At 43.8% G+C, this 13,320-nt stretch overlaps 1 protein-coding gene across 2 annotated transcripts in view; it reads right to left on the minus strand.

The window, feature by feature from the left end:
* Positions 1–4,748: 4,748 nt before the first annotated feature.
* LOC148533756 (cytochrome P450 2K1-like) overlaps positions 4,749–13,320 on the minus strand; it is a 45,334-nt gene continuing 36,762 nt past the window's right edge. For both annotated transcript variants that reach the window (XM_088467340.1, XM_088467339.1), the window contains 5 exons: positions 9,574–9,750; positions 7,583–7,724; positions 7,254–7,438; positions 5,656–5,797; positions 4,749–4,927 (listed from right to left, as the gene is read on the minus strand). In XM_088467340.1, the coding sequence (XP_088323466.1) occupies positions 4,749–4,927; positions 5,656–5,797; positions 7,254–7,438; positions 7,583–7,724; positions 9,574–9,750 (825 nt within the window). The remainder of the gene's footprint in view (positions 4,928–5,655; positions 5,798–7,253; positions 7,439–7,582; positions 7,725–9,573; positions 9,751–13,320) is intronic.

Consider the following 13,320-nt stretch of genomic DNA (forward strand, 5'->3'; position numbering starts at 1 on the left):
TATATTGTGTGTATATTGTATGTGTGTGTATGTGTGTATACTGTATGTGTGTGTGTATATACTGTATGTGTGTGTATAATGCATGTCTGTTTATTGTATTTGTGTGTATACTGTTTGTGTGTGTATTCTGTATGTGTGTGTATACTGTATGTGTGTGTATGTGTGTATACTCTATGTGTGTGTATACTGTGTCTGTTTATACTAGGGGTGTGCACCAGCCACTTTTCATGTTTTGAGTTTTGGTTTTGGATCTGGATCTTTCTTCGTGTTTTGGATAGAGATGAGCAGGTCCTGTTCCCTGAGAACCGGTTCCACACGAATTTCGGGGATCCGGGGCGATCTGAGCGTAGCTTGGATCTCCCTGCCTGCCCCGAATCCCTGACCCGAGGCAAAACCTTGCGACTCCTCTGTCAAGTCGCAAGGTTTTTTGTTTTCAGCGGGCTTAACGCTGATTGGTTGAGAGAGCCGTCTGTCACGGCTCTCAGCCAATCAGCATTAAGCCCATTGAAAACACTACAAAGGAGGAAAAAAAGATGGCGCCCGCCATCCCCCTCCGCCAGACAAAGGCCAGCACCCCCCGCTGCCGATACCACCGTCTCCCCCACAGTAAGCATCCCCCATTGCCGACACCACTGCTGCCGACATGCCTGCACTGCTGCCCAACGTACTGTGGACACCGTCAGTGACCCCCACACTGCCGACACTGCCGACATTCCCACAGTGAGGACCCCACCAGCAACCCTGCACTGCAGACACAGTCAGCAAACCTGCACTGAGGACATAGCTGGATCCCCCACTCTGCCAACACCGCCGGCAACCTGCATTGAGAACACCCCTGCACTGCCGACACAGTCAGCAAACCTGCAATGAGTACACCGCCGGTACCCTTCACTGAGAACACTGCCAGCACTGCCATTCCATGTACTGAGCACACCACCAGCAACCCCCGCACTGCCGACACAGCCAGCAAAGCTGCATTGAGGACACCGCTGGCACCCCCGCACTGCCGACACAGCCAGCAAAGCTGCACTAAAGACACTGCTGGCACCCCCGCACTGCCAACACAGCCAGCAAACCTGCACTAAGACACCGCTGGCACCCCCGCACTGCCAACACAGCTAGCAAACCTGCATTAAAGACACCGCTGGCACCCCCGCACTGCCGACACAGCCAGCAAACCTGCACTAAAGACACCGCTGGCACCCCCGCACTGCCGACACAGCCAGCAAACCTGCACTAAAGACTCCGCTGGGACCCCCGCACTGCCGACATCACCGGTACCCTTCACTGAGGACACTACCAGCACCACAGCACTGCCATTCTGTGTACTGAGGACACAGGGCCTGATTCAGACCCGGTCACTATGAGCATATGCTCGCATGATGCGTATGCAAATATTTGAAAGTGACGCGGCGGGGAGCGATCGCTCGCCAAGGCATAAGCATGCCCATCTTACCTGTACAAGCGATCACTTTGTGTATGCAGACTCCCCTTAGCGTATGCAGAGACACCCACTGCCCTACGTCATCTCCTGGAAGTTTATGAAAACATTGGTACATCGACCACTAATCGTATGTGAACGCAGTGCTTGTGGTAGCTTTTTCTCACTGCAAGCAGGGCTTGAGCCAGCCCTGTTTAGGGTCGGTTTTGTCTTCTGTTCTCATTGGAAATGTCAAAACCGATGACAGAACCGACTAACATCGCTGCCGGTATTCAATTGACACTGAAAACTGACGGATAGTAAATACACATTTTTAAGACACAACATGTTGTCTATAGTTGTCGGTTTCCATTGGTTTTATAACCGACGCAAAACTGACTATTAGAAAACTGACCCCTACAACTTTTCTCTACTAAGAAAACTTGCTTCAGATACGTATAGATATGATTAGTGAAAGTGGCATGTAGGAAGCCGACGGTTTGAATACTGGTGCCCAAATCACGACAGGTCGGGATCCCAGCATCAGTATCCCGACCGCTGGATCCTGAAGGTAAGTATCAGGGTGTTAGGGGGAGGTTAGGGTGCAGGGTTAGGATTAGGCACTAGGGCGAGGGTTAGGCACCGGGGAGGGGGTATTAGGATTATGGTGTGGGGAGGGGGAGGTTAGGTTTAGGCACTAGGACGGGAGGTTAGGTTTAGGCACCGCGGAGGGAGTGTTATGTTTAGAGTGCAGAGACGGGGTGGTTAGGCTTAGGCACTAGGGGAAGATTATGGTTAGGCACCAGGGAGGGAGAGTTAGGGTAATGCTGGCCATACACCTACATGACAAGCATAATATCAGATTCATATACGATTTCCCTACGATTCCCCGGAGCTCCCCGGCAGTCCCGGCAGCATGTTTGTTGTTTTTCTTAACACACGATCTGTCGTAAGATCGATCCTGTGTCTCACAGGCTCATTAGGGAAAGAAATGACTTGAATTGCTGCACGACGGATCGCAGGAACAAAATAAACGGCACGATCTGCACACGATACGATGGACAAGATGCGCTGCACATCTGATCATAAGATCCGATTATAGGAGCTGCGGGAGCGCGCATCGGATCGTATCTTACTAAAATAATACACGATTTTCACAAGATCCATCTTATGACTCACCGAAAATCGGGCAATCGGCCCGAAATCGTGCAGGTTAAAACTAACCGTTCTTCTTTATGGTTGTCAGGATTCTGGCTGTCAGGATACCGCTGTTGGTATTCTGACCAGTGGCATCCCGACAGCTGGGATTTCATACCCAACCCAGTGAAAGCGCTAGGAGCTGGTAAAGCCTTGTAGTGTTTATAGATATATTTTTGATTACTGTGCTCTTTTATTCCTCAAGGCTCCCCTCCATGGTTGAGCACAGGTGGTTAAATCAAATTGACTGAGGCACTAATTGAGTCACATGCGCTCAACCATGGATCTCTCTAAAACCTAAACTGTTGGGGAGCCTTGAGGACTGCGTTTGGGAACCTGTGGTTTAATGTATAACTATGTTATAGTCCATAGTTATTAATGCACACTGCAGGAATTATATGGCTGTCTGTCATGTAGTTTCTCCTTTCTATTTTCTTGTCTTTACAAGTTCCATATATATATCTTGTACTAAGGGCCCTATTCAGACCTGATCGCAAGGCTCCGTTCTCACGCAAGCAGCCGATGTCTTTGTTCTGTGCATGTGCATAGGATGCAGTGTGCGTGCACGAACCAGTCACAGCGATCGGAAAGCGATCGCAGTTAGAACATAGACGGCCTGCAAGCATGAGCGACAGGAAGTGCCATTTGTAGCTGGTGACGCAGGCGTGCCAGTGCGTTTGGACGCCGTTGTATGGGTGTGCATAATTAAGATGCATCGTCAGCCTACGTAGCCGAAGGTGTCATTACACACAGCTGCACTCTCAGGACCTCATTCAGAGTCGGTCGTTGCGGCCGCATGGTCGTGCGGGAAAAGGGTCCGGATATGCAAATGATGCACTGGCATGTTGCGTCCCTAAGATCGGATCGTTAGCTGGCCGACCAAGGGGAGGAAGCGGCTGGAAGACAAAAAAATACGCCCCCTTCTCGTACGCATTACACGTCATCTCCGGCCATATAAGGATTAATCGAGACCATCGGAACTGGTCGTAGAGCTTACGGTTGACCATACCCTCTCTTAAGCTCTACGATCATGTCAGTGTACAAACCTCCCATCACGTGTGCCATGACACTACTTTGTTAATTATGCACTCCCATAAAACGCCGTTCGCATAATGAGGCACGCCAGCGTTCGGATCTCCACTCCCCCGTTTTTAAGCACCTTCCCCGGTTACCACCCACAAACGCCTCAATCTGTCACTCAAACTACCGACCTGGCTGTGTTCAAGGAGAGAGAAATTTCTGATCGTAGCGGCTAGTTTGCGCACGCGCATTGCGAACTTTACGCATGCGCAGTTTAGCGAACATCGGTGGCATACGACCGTGCGGCCGCTACGACCGACTCTGAATGAGGTCCTCAGTGCTTACCGTAGGGTCAGGTCAACCAAAAGTAGTGCGTATGGGTCTGATGTAAGCCGATGTCACCGATTATTCAGTGGACTTCCTATATATGATGGATGTGACTAAGTGAAAGTGGGCGTCTTCTTTCTTACTGTGATCGCACTGCAAAATATAGTGGGCGTGCTAATGTTTAGCTAGCGATTACAGGATTTGCATACTTTCACTACGGACGGCTGAGTGCGTCCTTTGCCTTGCAAACGCACCTGAATCAGGCTCTAAGCGCACTACACTTTGATATTTTGACTACATTTGGTGATGGTTTGCTATACTCTGTTTTGTTGCCCACTTCTTGGTTGCTCGGCTTATCGCTCTTGTGATGTGGCTTGATTATGCTCACACAGCGGGAATGGCACCAAAGGTTTGTCTGCAACTAGGTGTTTACATGGAATTTGAAGTAAGATGTTTTATTCTTATTATCTCTGATGAAAGTTTTTAAATAAAACTGAAACATTGGAATGACATCTATTTAAAAAAAAAATTCTATTAGTTTTTTTATATTTGTAGTTTCTTTTTAACTAGGTGAATAATGGACATATTGGTCATTTAATTTTTTTAAAACAATTTTTTTTTGCACAGTCCATAAATGTGTACAGTATTCAGACAATAACACACAAAAAAATAATTATTCTACAAAGTACATATTAAAAATATTTACCGGCTAACAGAGTTTTTGAATCAATTCATAACAATTATGACCTCTCTCTATAAAAAAACAATGTGGCTGAAAACAAGACTAGCTCCGAGGTATGGCGCAGATTTCATGAGGCATAGGTGCATTAGTAAAACCTACTGCAGGCGTGAGGTCCAGGGTAGCTCCAGGTGGAGCCTGGAATGTGAAGTTCTGCAGAAGGGTCGTGAAGAACACAAACAGCTCCGTTTTGGCCAGGTTCTCTCCGGCACAGCTTCTTTTTCCTAGTTGATACATAAATAAGAAACAATTTTTGAGCATATGAAAAAAAGGCAGCATTACATACAGTTTCAATAGAATATTAGTCCAGATTGCGGAATATTTTGTAACAAATCAGTTTATTTATTTTAGTTACATTTGGGGCAGCTCAGATGATCAAACTTCTTTTGTTCCAACTTCTTATGGTTTTTCCCAGTTGACTAGAGGCGAGGGGTGAGCATGTGAGAGGCACGGTTTCTGACACAATGGAACTGATTCAGAATGTACGGAAACCCGATGATTGGTGTACAAGTCAGATGCATGTGCAGAAGAAATAACATTGGTACAGCATGTGACTCAGGTCCCTAATATTATGGATTTATATAGCAGTTATAGGATTTGGTAAATGATAAAAATGATAAAATGACTATACAAAAGTACAGTTGAACCTGCTAGATTGCTATTAATACAGTCGGTATTCTGTCCTGTTGGACACTGACTGGGGTTGGCGCAGTAAGATATAATGATGTGTAGGGGGCATCATCTCAACTTTTCCTGCAAGTTCCAAATATATTTCCAGCGATGGCCTCGGGTACATTCAAACAATTTGTTGATCTGTAGAGAAATTGTAGAATACCGTATACTGATTTTAGAATTCTAGTATACTGTAAGATTATTCCAGACTTCAGATAAAATGTCATTATTACTGATCTTTCACAAGTGGTTGCATCAGAAAGAAATTAATGAATGTTACCTATTGAGAATGGTATGAAGGCCTCATTCTTCTTGAAATCTCCCTTTGAGTCAAGAAAATGTTCTGGGTAAAACTGTTCTGGTTTCTCAAAGTAGGCTTTATCTCTCAGTGCAGAGGACAGTATTGGGAGAACGGGGGTCCCCTAGGGTGTAAAAACAGATCCAAATCACTAATAATTCATGCTTAAATTGAGTTATGCAAACTAAGTGATGCCTCTATTTTTGAACGCATTTTTGTCAATGTAAACGATTCAACTCGGGTCCAGTGACCCGGGGATCCAACACTGCTAGCTTGCAGAGCTGGGCACGGGTCATTACCGTGTCACCCTGCAGTGTAAAAGGCGCAACGCGGGTCACGATGACGTGCCGCATGTTGCCTGATTGGCCGACTTCAGTGGCACTTGCCTATTACATAATTTCCAAATGTCCACTGGAACACCGGAAGACCAGTGTCACTGCAGACCCGGGTCCCGTATGAATGGCGTCGATCCAGGGATAAGCCTCGCTGTCGCCGCAGTATGAAAGGGGTCAGACCCAGGACTTTGGTGTAAAAGGGGTATAACTGTAGAGCAGAAGTTCTCAAAATCGGTCCTCAAGGCACCCTAACAGTTCAGGCTTTAAGGATATCCAAGGCTAAGCACAGATGGTTAAATCAAATTGACTGAAGTACTAAGTCACCTGTGCCCAAGCATGGTTATCCTTAAAACTTGGACCATTAGGGTGCCTTGAGGACCTAGTTTGGAAACCTCTGCTGTAAAGTATAAATTTATAATACACAATAATTTAATTAAAAAAGTGTTATGAAAATGAACTTTATAATTAATGAGTTGTCACAACAGAACACACAGATTATAACCGTTCTCTTCATGCTACAGCTGCAATTAATATTCCGCAATCTTATGTACTGTACCAAATGCTTCTACTAAGCTCATTGTGGTTGTGCCATCTTTACCATTTGTTTCATATCATGATTTGTAATTCTTTATGTATCATGATTCCCTCAATGTAGTAGTTATTATTATTATTATTATTATTGTTACAATAAACAGGGATTTCACAGAAAATACATTAGGGGGAGATGTAGTGCATGAAGCCTTCTTGTTAGAGATAGACAGTGGGGAGTTTGTCCAAAGCAAACAAATTAGCTTCTTACTGTCATTTATCTGGCACAGTCTATGAAATACCAGTTAGAGGGTGATTGGTTGCTTTGGGCAATTTCTCTCCTATCTCTCTCCAAGGCTTGATACATCTCCTCTATGGAATATTATAAACAGACAAAAATGCCATGTCTTGCTTTTCTTCCAGCATTCACCTGAAGGTCACACAGATGATCCAATGCCGTGTCTTGATTATCTGGCAGGATGCGTCTACACAAAATGCTTCCTGCAGCATTAGGATATTAACATACAGTCTCGTACATAGATGCAGCGGCTGAGTGATTAGCCTACATAACTGAATCAGGCCCTTTATCAGGTGGGGAGAGGTGACAATCCTGGGGCTCTGCCCCCATCAGGGCAGTGCCTGCAATTTCTTGGAAGCAAGTCATTAATACACAGTAAGGAAAAAACAAAGTAGTAGTAAGTAAGAGCCTCCACCCACCTTTGGAATGAAATACCCTCTGAACGTGACGTCTGCAGTAGTTGCATGTTGGAGATTACTCGGGACGATATCACCAAACCGCTGAATCTCATGTATGACGGCGTCTGTGTACGGAAATTGCTTCCTGTGCTCTAACTGAGGCTGAGCTGATCCGATCACTCGCTCAATTTCATTTTGCACTCTTTCTGTCAGGGAGAGGAGTAATCTCATAAGAACAATGACACCACAGCAGGGTCATTCAGTGACAGAAACAGCACATCAGATTATATGACACAGCCAGCTTAGAAGCCAAAATAACATTTTCATAATTTTTCATACTCATTTCTTACTTTGGATTTTGGGGTACTTCATCATTAGCAGGAGGCCCCATCGCAGAGTAGTTGAGGTGGTCTCCATCCCAGCAATAAACAGATTGTTGACCAGTGTGACTAGGTTGTTGTTGTGGTAATACAAGGTAGATTCTGGCTTTCCCTGCATAATATAAATGGAAAAATGTTTTTAACCAAAACAATATTTTGGATATTCATAAAGTCCAGGAATAAAAAAAAAAAAAACGTTCTGCCTAATCGTTGAGTATCAGTAATATTATGCTGTAGTCAAATCATGGGGTCTAATCACCATGGTTGCCCCAGTTCTTTTATGTGTGGTAGTTTAAGTTTACTAGTAGCTGAAGCAAATAATAGGATAATGGAAGTAGAACCTACTAAGTAACTAATGACAGATAAATACACCAGGCCAACAAGGTGTAATAAACAAAATGGTGATACAAAATAAAAGAGTCAGGTACAAATTTGTGCTAAAATGCAGTAGATTAGCAATGGTCACAATGCTTATAGTTATGGCAGGTGGCATGAAATCATAAAAGTACTGTAAACTGGCAAAGGGTCATGACAGGTGGCATAAAATCATAAACAGAAATCTACTGAGGTTAGGGCAGGTGTCAGACAAGAAAAATAAGAAGCCAAAACAGATGGCAGGCAGAATTGAAAAAATGAGCATAGTCTGAAACTATCAGAATAACAGGAACCAACACACAGGCCAAAAGAGAATATGCTATCACTGGCAATGAGTATGTGCTTCTACTGTACCTGCTTTATAAACCCACCTGGAACCAATCACAATAAGTCAATAGGCCACCCCTAGAAGCATAATAAATAAATGTCCTTCCCCTGGTACACCAGGAATTGAGTGAATGTGTCAAGGCAAATGCAATACAGAAGGTCCTCAATGGTATACAGTAGGTGCAGCTGTATCCATTTGTTAATTCCAGAGTATGGCATTACCTTTAACACCCACCTCTATACATTTCTTATGACAAGTTTTCATTGTGTAAATTGCTACTTATTACCCAGGATCTTTTGTTGGGACTACAGTATGGGCCTAATTCGTAGATGTCTCTGAATCTAATTCTGAGATCTTTGATGTTTGCAGAACTGCACAGTGTGGCTGCAGACATTAGATGAGTGACAGTAGGCAGCCATTTGGGAGTGGGGGGTGGCGACGTGGAACGTTCTACAAACTGGAATGTGCCATTTAATAGGCGTGTGGAGGCCAGAGGATTTTAGTTTCCGATGCAGCTTCACTTGCCCCAGTAGCGTAAAAACATCGTCTAGTAACTTGGGGGCTACTCAGATGACCGACATTTACACCGATGATCCAATGCTGCTCCGTCAGATGCAGCAGCTAATCACAGAAGCTGGCAGCGAGTGTCTCTGACTGCAGACGCCCCCTGCTGCTTTTACATATTTTCACACAGCAGCTGCGTCCCAATAAGTAATTTATTAAACTGTCTGTAATAGTTAGTGAATCTCCTCATGGGTAGTATATTGCTGGGTAGTACCAAACCAGTAGATCACCCATTAATTTGACCAATTAAGAAAACAGAAGAAGCGAATTATACTAGAACTTCACGCCTATGTAGCGGCATTCAAACAGACTGGCACGCCTGCGTTTCTCCAACCACTCCCCCGTCACCACCCCCAAACGCTGACATCCCGTCACTCACTCTGCGAAGGTTATGTGCGCGATAGCAGGGCGATTGCAATGCACATGCGCAGTTGGCACCATCGGCCGATCTGGTTACGCTGTTGCGATTGTGATCCATGCTGAATCAGGCAGAGTTTGGAATTTTTGCTAAAAATGTCTCTCATCTTCACAGCAGATTAAACAGCATCAACAAAGGCGAGATAAGAATATAATACTTGAGGACCCTGTATGGCGATTGTACTGGATTCCATCCTTACATATGTGCTTGCACCATACCAGTAGAAAAAAAAGGAGTTAAAGCCAACAGTGCACATAAATATATTGCATATGGTACCTCTTGTTGCTTTGCAAGGAATGAGTCAATGAGATTCCTCTGATCGTGTATGTCCAGCTCTTCCTTCTGTTTTGTAAATTTCACTTTTATAAATTCCTCCAATTCATTGTTGTTTTCAAATATTTTTCTATGCGACCCGGGAAGCCAGCCAATCAGTGAGGGATAACTGTTGTACAACTTCAAGTAGGAATAAATGGTCATTTTAATCATACCATGTTACATGTAACACTCGTGTGACATTGTCATAAGGCTTATAGTGTAAAAAATTAGATCAGGTTTAGAAAAAAGAAAAGAAAAAAAAGAAAAGAAACTAAACACAACCCTGGTTAGCAGTTTTTGAGCACTGAGGGGGAGGTGTGTCAAACCTAAAGAGGACCAGTATAGAAGTTGCCCAAAGTAACCAATCAGTGTCTACAGATGTGTCCTCATTCACCTATCGTCTATATGCCATACGTCACAAGACGCCCGGCGTGACTGAGACGAGTGTAGTGTACCGTCTTTTTCTTTTTTAAATGTTGCTTCTTATTCACATTGCAGACGCAGTGAAACACCGCTCACAGGGCCTGATCCAGCATGCATTGCACTGCGTGTGTGATCGCACTGCAAGTGTATGGGTGGGCGGCAGGCAGATGCACCCACCAATATAGGCATTGGCTGTGCTGCAGGGCCAATCTGATATGTCATTGAATGACACACCCACCGATGCCCAGGCGATGCATCATTCATCCAACAAACTAACAATATTTCGACAAGTGTGTGCCCAGCATTAGCCAATGTGCACCATTCCATCTCAGTTATGCCCCTTTACCCGCAGATGTGACTGAAATGTTTGCAACTCTGCATTGCCCAAATTTGCATAAGCTTGGTCCTGGAGAATGCACAGTGTGAAAACTCCGCCAATGGCCTTCTGTTCCGCTATACATCTGCCCCAATTTCTGTCATAAAATATCCCCATTCATAATAAGATGCAGTTTATTGTTATTATCTTTTCTGCTGTTGTATGTTGAAAACTAATCAAAATATTCCTTTAATGTTTAGCCTATATGAGCTCAAAATGTTAGTTCTCTATTGTAAATAATTGAATATATACAGTATAACTACTGTTACAAAGTTGTAACAATGTTGCTGCACTCTGCAAATATTAAACTTTACTGTGGCAGAAATACAGATGACTTTTAGTGTTGTTTTTCCCGTCATAAAGCATCAGAATATAGAGCAAATCTTTTACATTAATATATAATGGGCTTCATTTCTGTCCCTACAGTTGTGCAATGGAGTTGAACCAAATGCTAAATTTCTCCTTTGATTAGTGAGCATTTGTCCTCAGCTGTAGCATGTCGCAATCAGACTTACTATAAGTTTAGAATCAGTATTGCGGCAGCCGTGGATGACGATGGCAGCCGCGTATTATAAGCACTGAGGGTATTAGAACACCAAGTGTAATTTATGTAACAGTTATACAACAGTTGAACAAATGTTGAACAACATCTAAGACCAGGTAATTACAATATCATTCCTTACCAGTAGTTTGTGTTTTGTATATTTTTTAATGTTTTGAGAGAAAACAATGTATCAAAAACTTCTCTTAATAATCTCACTCCATGGAATCATCTCTAAAACTACTACATCCTTTACTCTCCCTGCAGCTCATCCTTCTGTACATATTGCTACCTCATTAATCTACTCTCCTCTTACAAACACACACGAGCTTTTAACTTATCTATACACACTGACAATAACATCCACAACCTGTCTGCATAAAAAACTTTCAGACAAATCCCACAACTATATTTGTATTTCTCTCCTGCTGCTTCTATTAGCTGGTGACATATCACCAAATCCAGGCCCGACCCACATGCCACACCCACAACGAACTATAAATCCAGCTAACCTCATAAACATTGCGTGCCTCCCTGTGCCCTCCAAGTCACTAAAATGTCACTGTCTCCCCTGCTGCACTTTCACATGGTGACCTACACTTCTCACACACCTCCAGGCCTAGTAATTGTAAAGGAGGTGGGGTAGGACTATTACTCTCCCAATCTTTCACATACACAGTTCTCCCACAGGTACCTTCACTCACATTTACATCATTTGAAGTACATTCTATCATGACTTTCACCCCTTTCACTATGCGAGTTGCTGCTATCGCCCACATGGGCCACCTCAACAATTTCTGGAACATTTTTCTGCCTGGCTCCCTCACTTCCTATCCCCAGACATCTCCACCATCATTATGGGTGACTTCAATATGCCCATTGACTATCCACAATCACCTAATGCCTCCAGACTACTCTCTATAACCTCCTCCCTTGGCCTCTCCCAATGGACTGACTCCTCTACTCATCAGGAGGGCCACTGACTTGATCTTGTATTTACCAGACTATGCTCAGTTTCTGATTTCACTAATTCTCCTTTCCCTCTCTCAGATCACAACCTTATCACCTGCACACTCTCCTCCATTACATCAACCTCTATGTCATTGAAATCACCCAAGCCTCCTAAAACCCGTAGAAATATTAATGCTTTTAGCTTTCAACAAATATCTACCTCTCTACAACAACAACTTTCACCAATTTCTACGTTCACTTCTCCTGAGACTGCTGCATCACACCTAAACCAGATTCTAGTAAAAGCCCTCAATGAAGTAGCTCCAGCTACCCATCACACACCACGTAGACTTAGACATCAACCGTGGCATTCTAACTTAACAAGGCATCTACAAAAACTCTCACGTAAAGTAGAACATCAGTGGCGAAAGTCTCGTACTCCAAGTGACTTCCTCACATATAAGACTATCTACAACTCTTATCGTGCTGCTCTGGAAGCTGCCAAACAAACATATTTCCAATCTCTTATCTCTGCTCAAGCCTCTAACCCCAAGCGACTTTTTAAGACATTTAAACTACTTCTTACCCATCCCTCACCCAACCCACCTGCTACTATCAGTGCGCATGATCTTGCTTCCTATTTTAAGGACAAGATTGATAAGATCCGAAATGAAATGGTATGCTCTTCCTCAGCTAGTGACCTGCTCAATTCCCTACCTGAACCCTCTGGCTCATTCTCTTCATTTGACCTCACAAATGAAGATGAAGTATCTACACTCTTCTCATCCTCCTACTCTACTACCTCTCCTCTAGATCCTATACCCTCACAACTGAGTAAAGATCTGTCTCCTGTGCTCATTCCAACCCTAACTAAAATCTGCAATCTGTCTCTCACTACTGGCATCTTTCCATCACTGTTCAAGCATGCAGTGATTACACCCATTCTGAAAAAACAAAATTCTGACCCCAACACTCTCTCAAATTACCGTCCTATCTCCCAGCTCCCATGCCTCTCCAAGATACTTGAGAGACTTGTCTACACCCTCCTCACACACTTTCTAAACTCACACAACTTATTGGACCCACTTCAGTCTGGCTTTCGTTCTCAACACTCCACAGAGACAGCACTGACTAAGGTAGTAAATAATCTGGTCACTGCCAAGGCTAAAGGCCATTACTCACTCCTAATTCTTCTAGATCTCTCTGCTGCTTTTGACACTGTTGACCACTCTCTCCTCATACAAACACTACAATCCCTAGGTCTTAAGGACACAGCTCTTTCATGGTTCTCTTCCTACTTATCTGATCGCTCTTTTACTGTTCATTTTTCTGGCTCTGCCTCCTCTTTGCTACCTCTATCAGTTGGAGTACCACAAGGCTCTGTCTTGGGTCCTTTGTTATTCTCAATCTATACTAC

Source organism: Taudactylus pleione, unplaced genomic scaffold, assembly GCF_031769625.1.
Source record: "Taudactylus pleione unplaced genomic scaffold, aTauple2 ptg000070l, whole genome shotgun sequence".
NCBI lineage: Eukaryota > Metazoa > Chordata > Amphibia > Anura > Myobatrachidae > Taudactylus > Taudactylus pleione.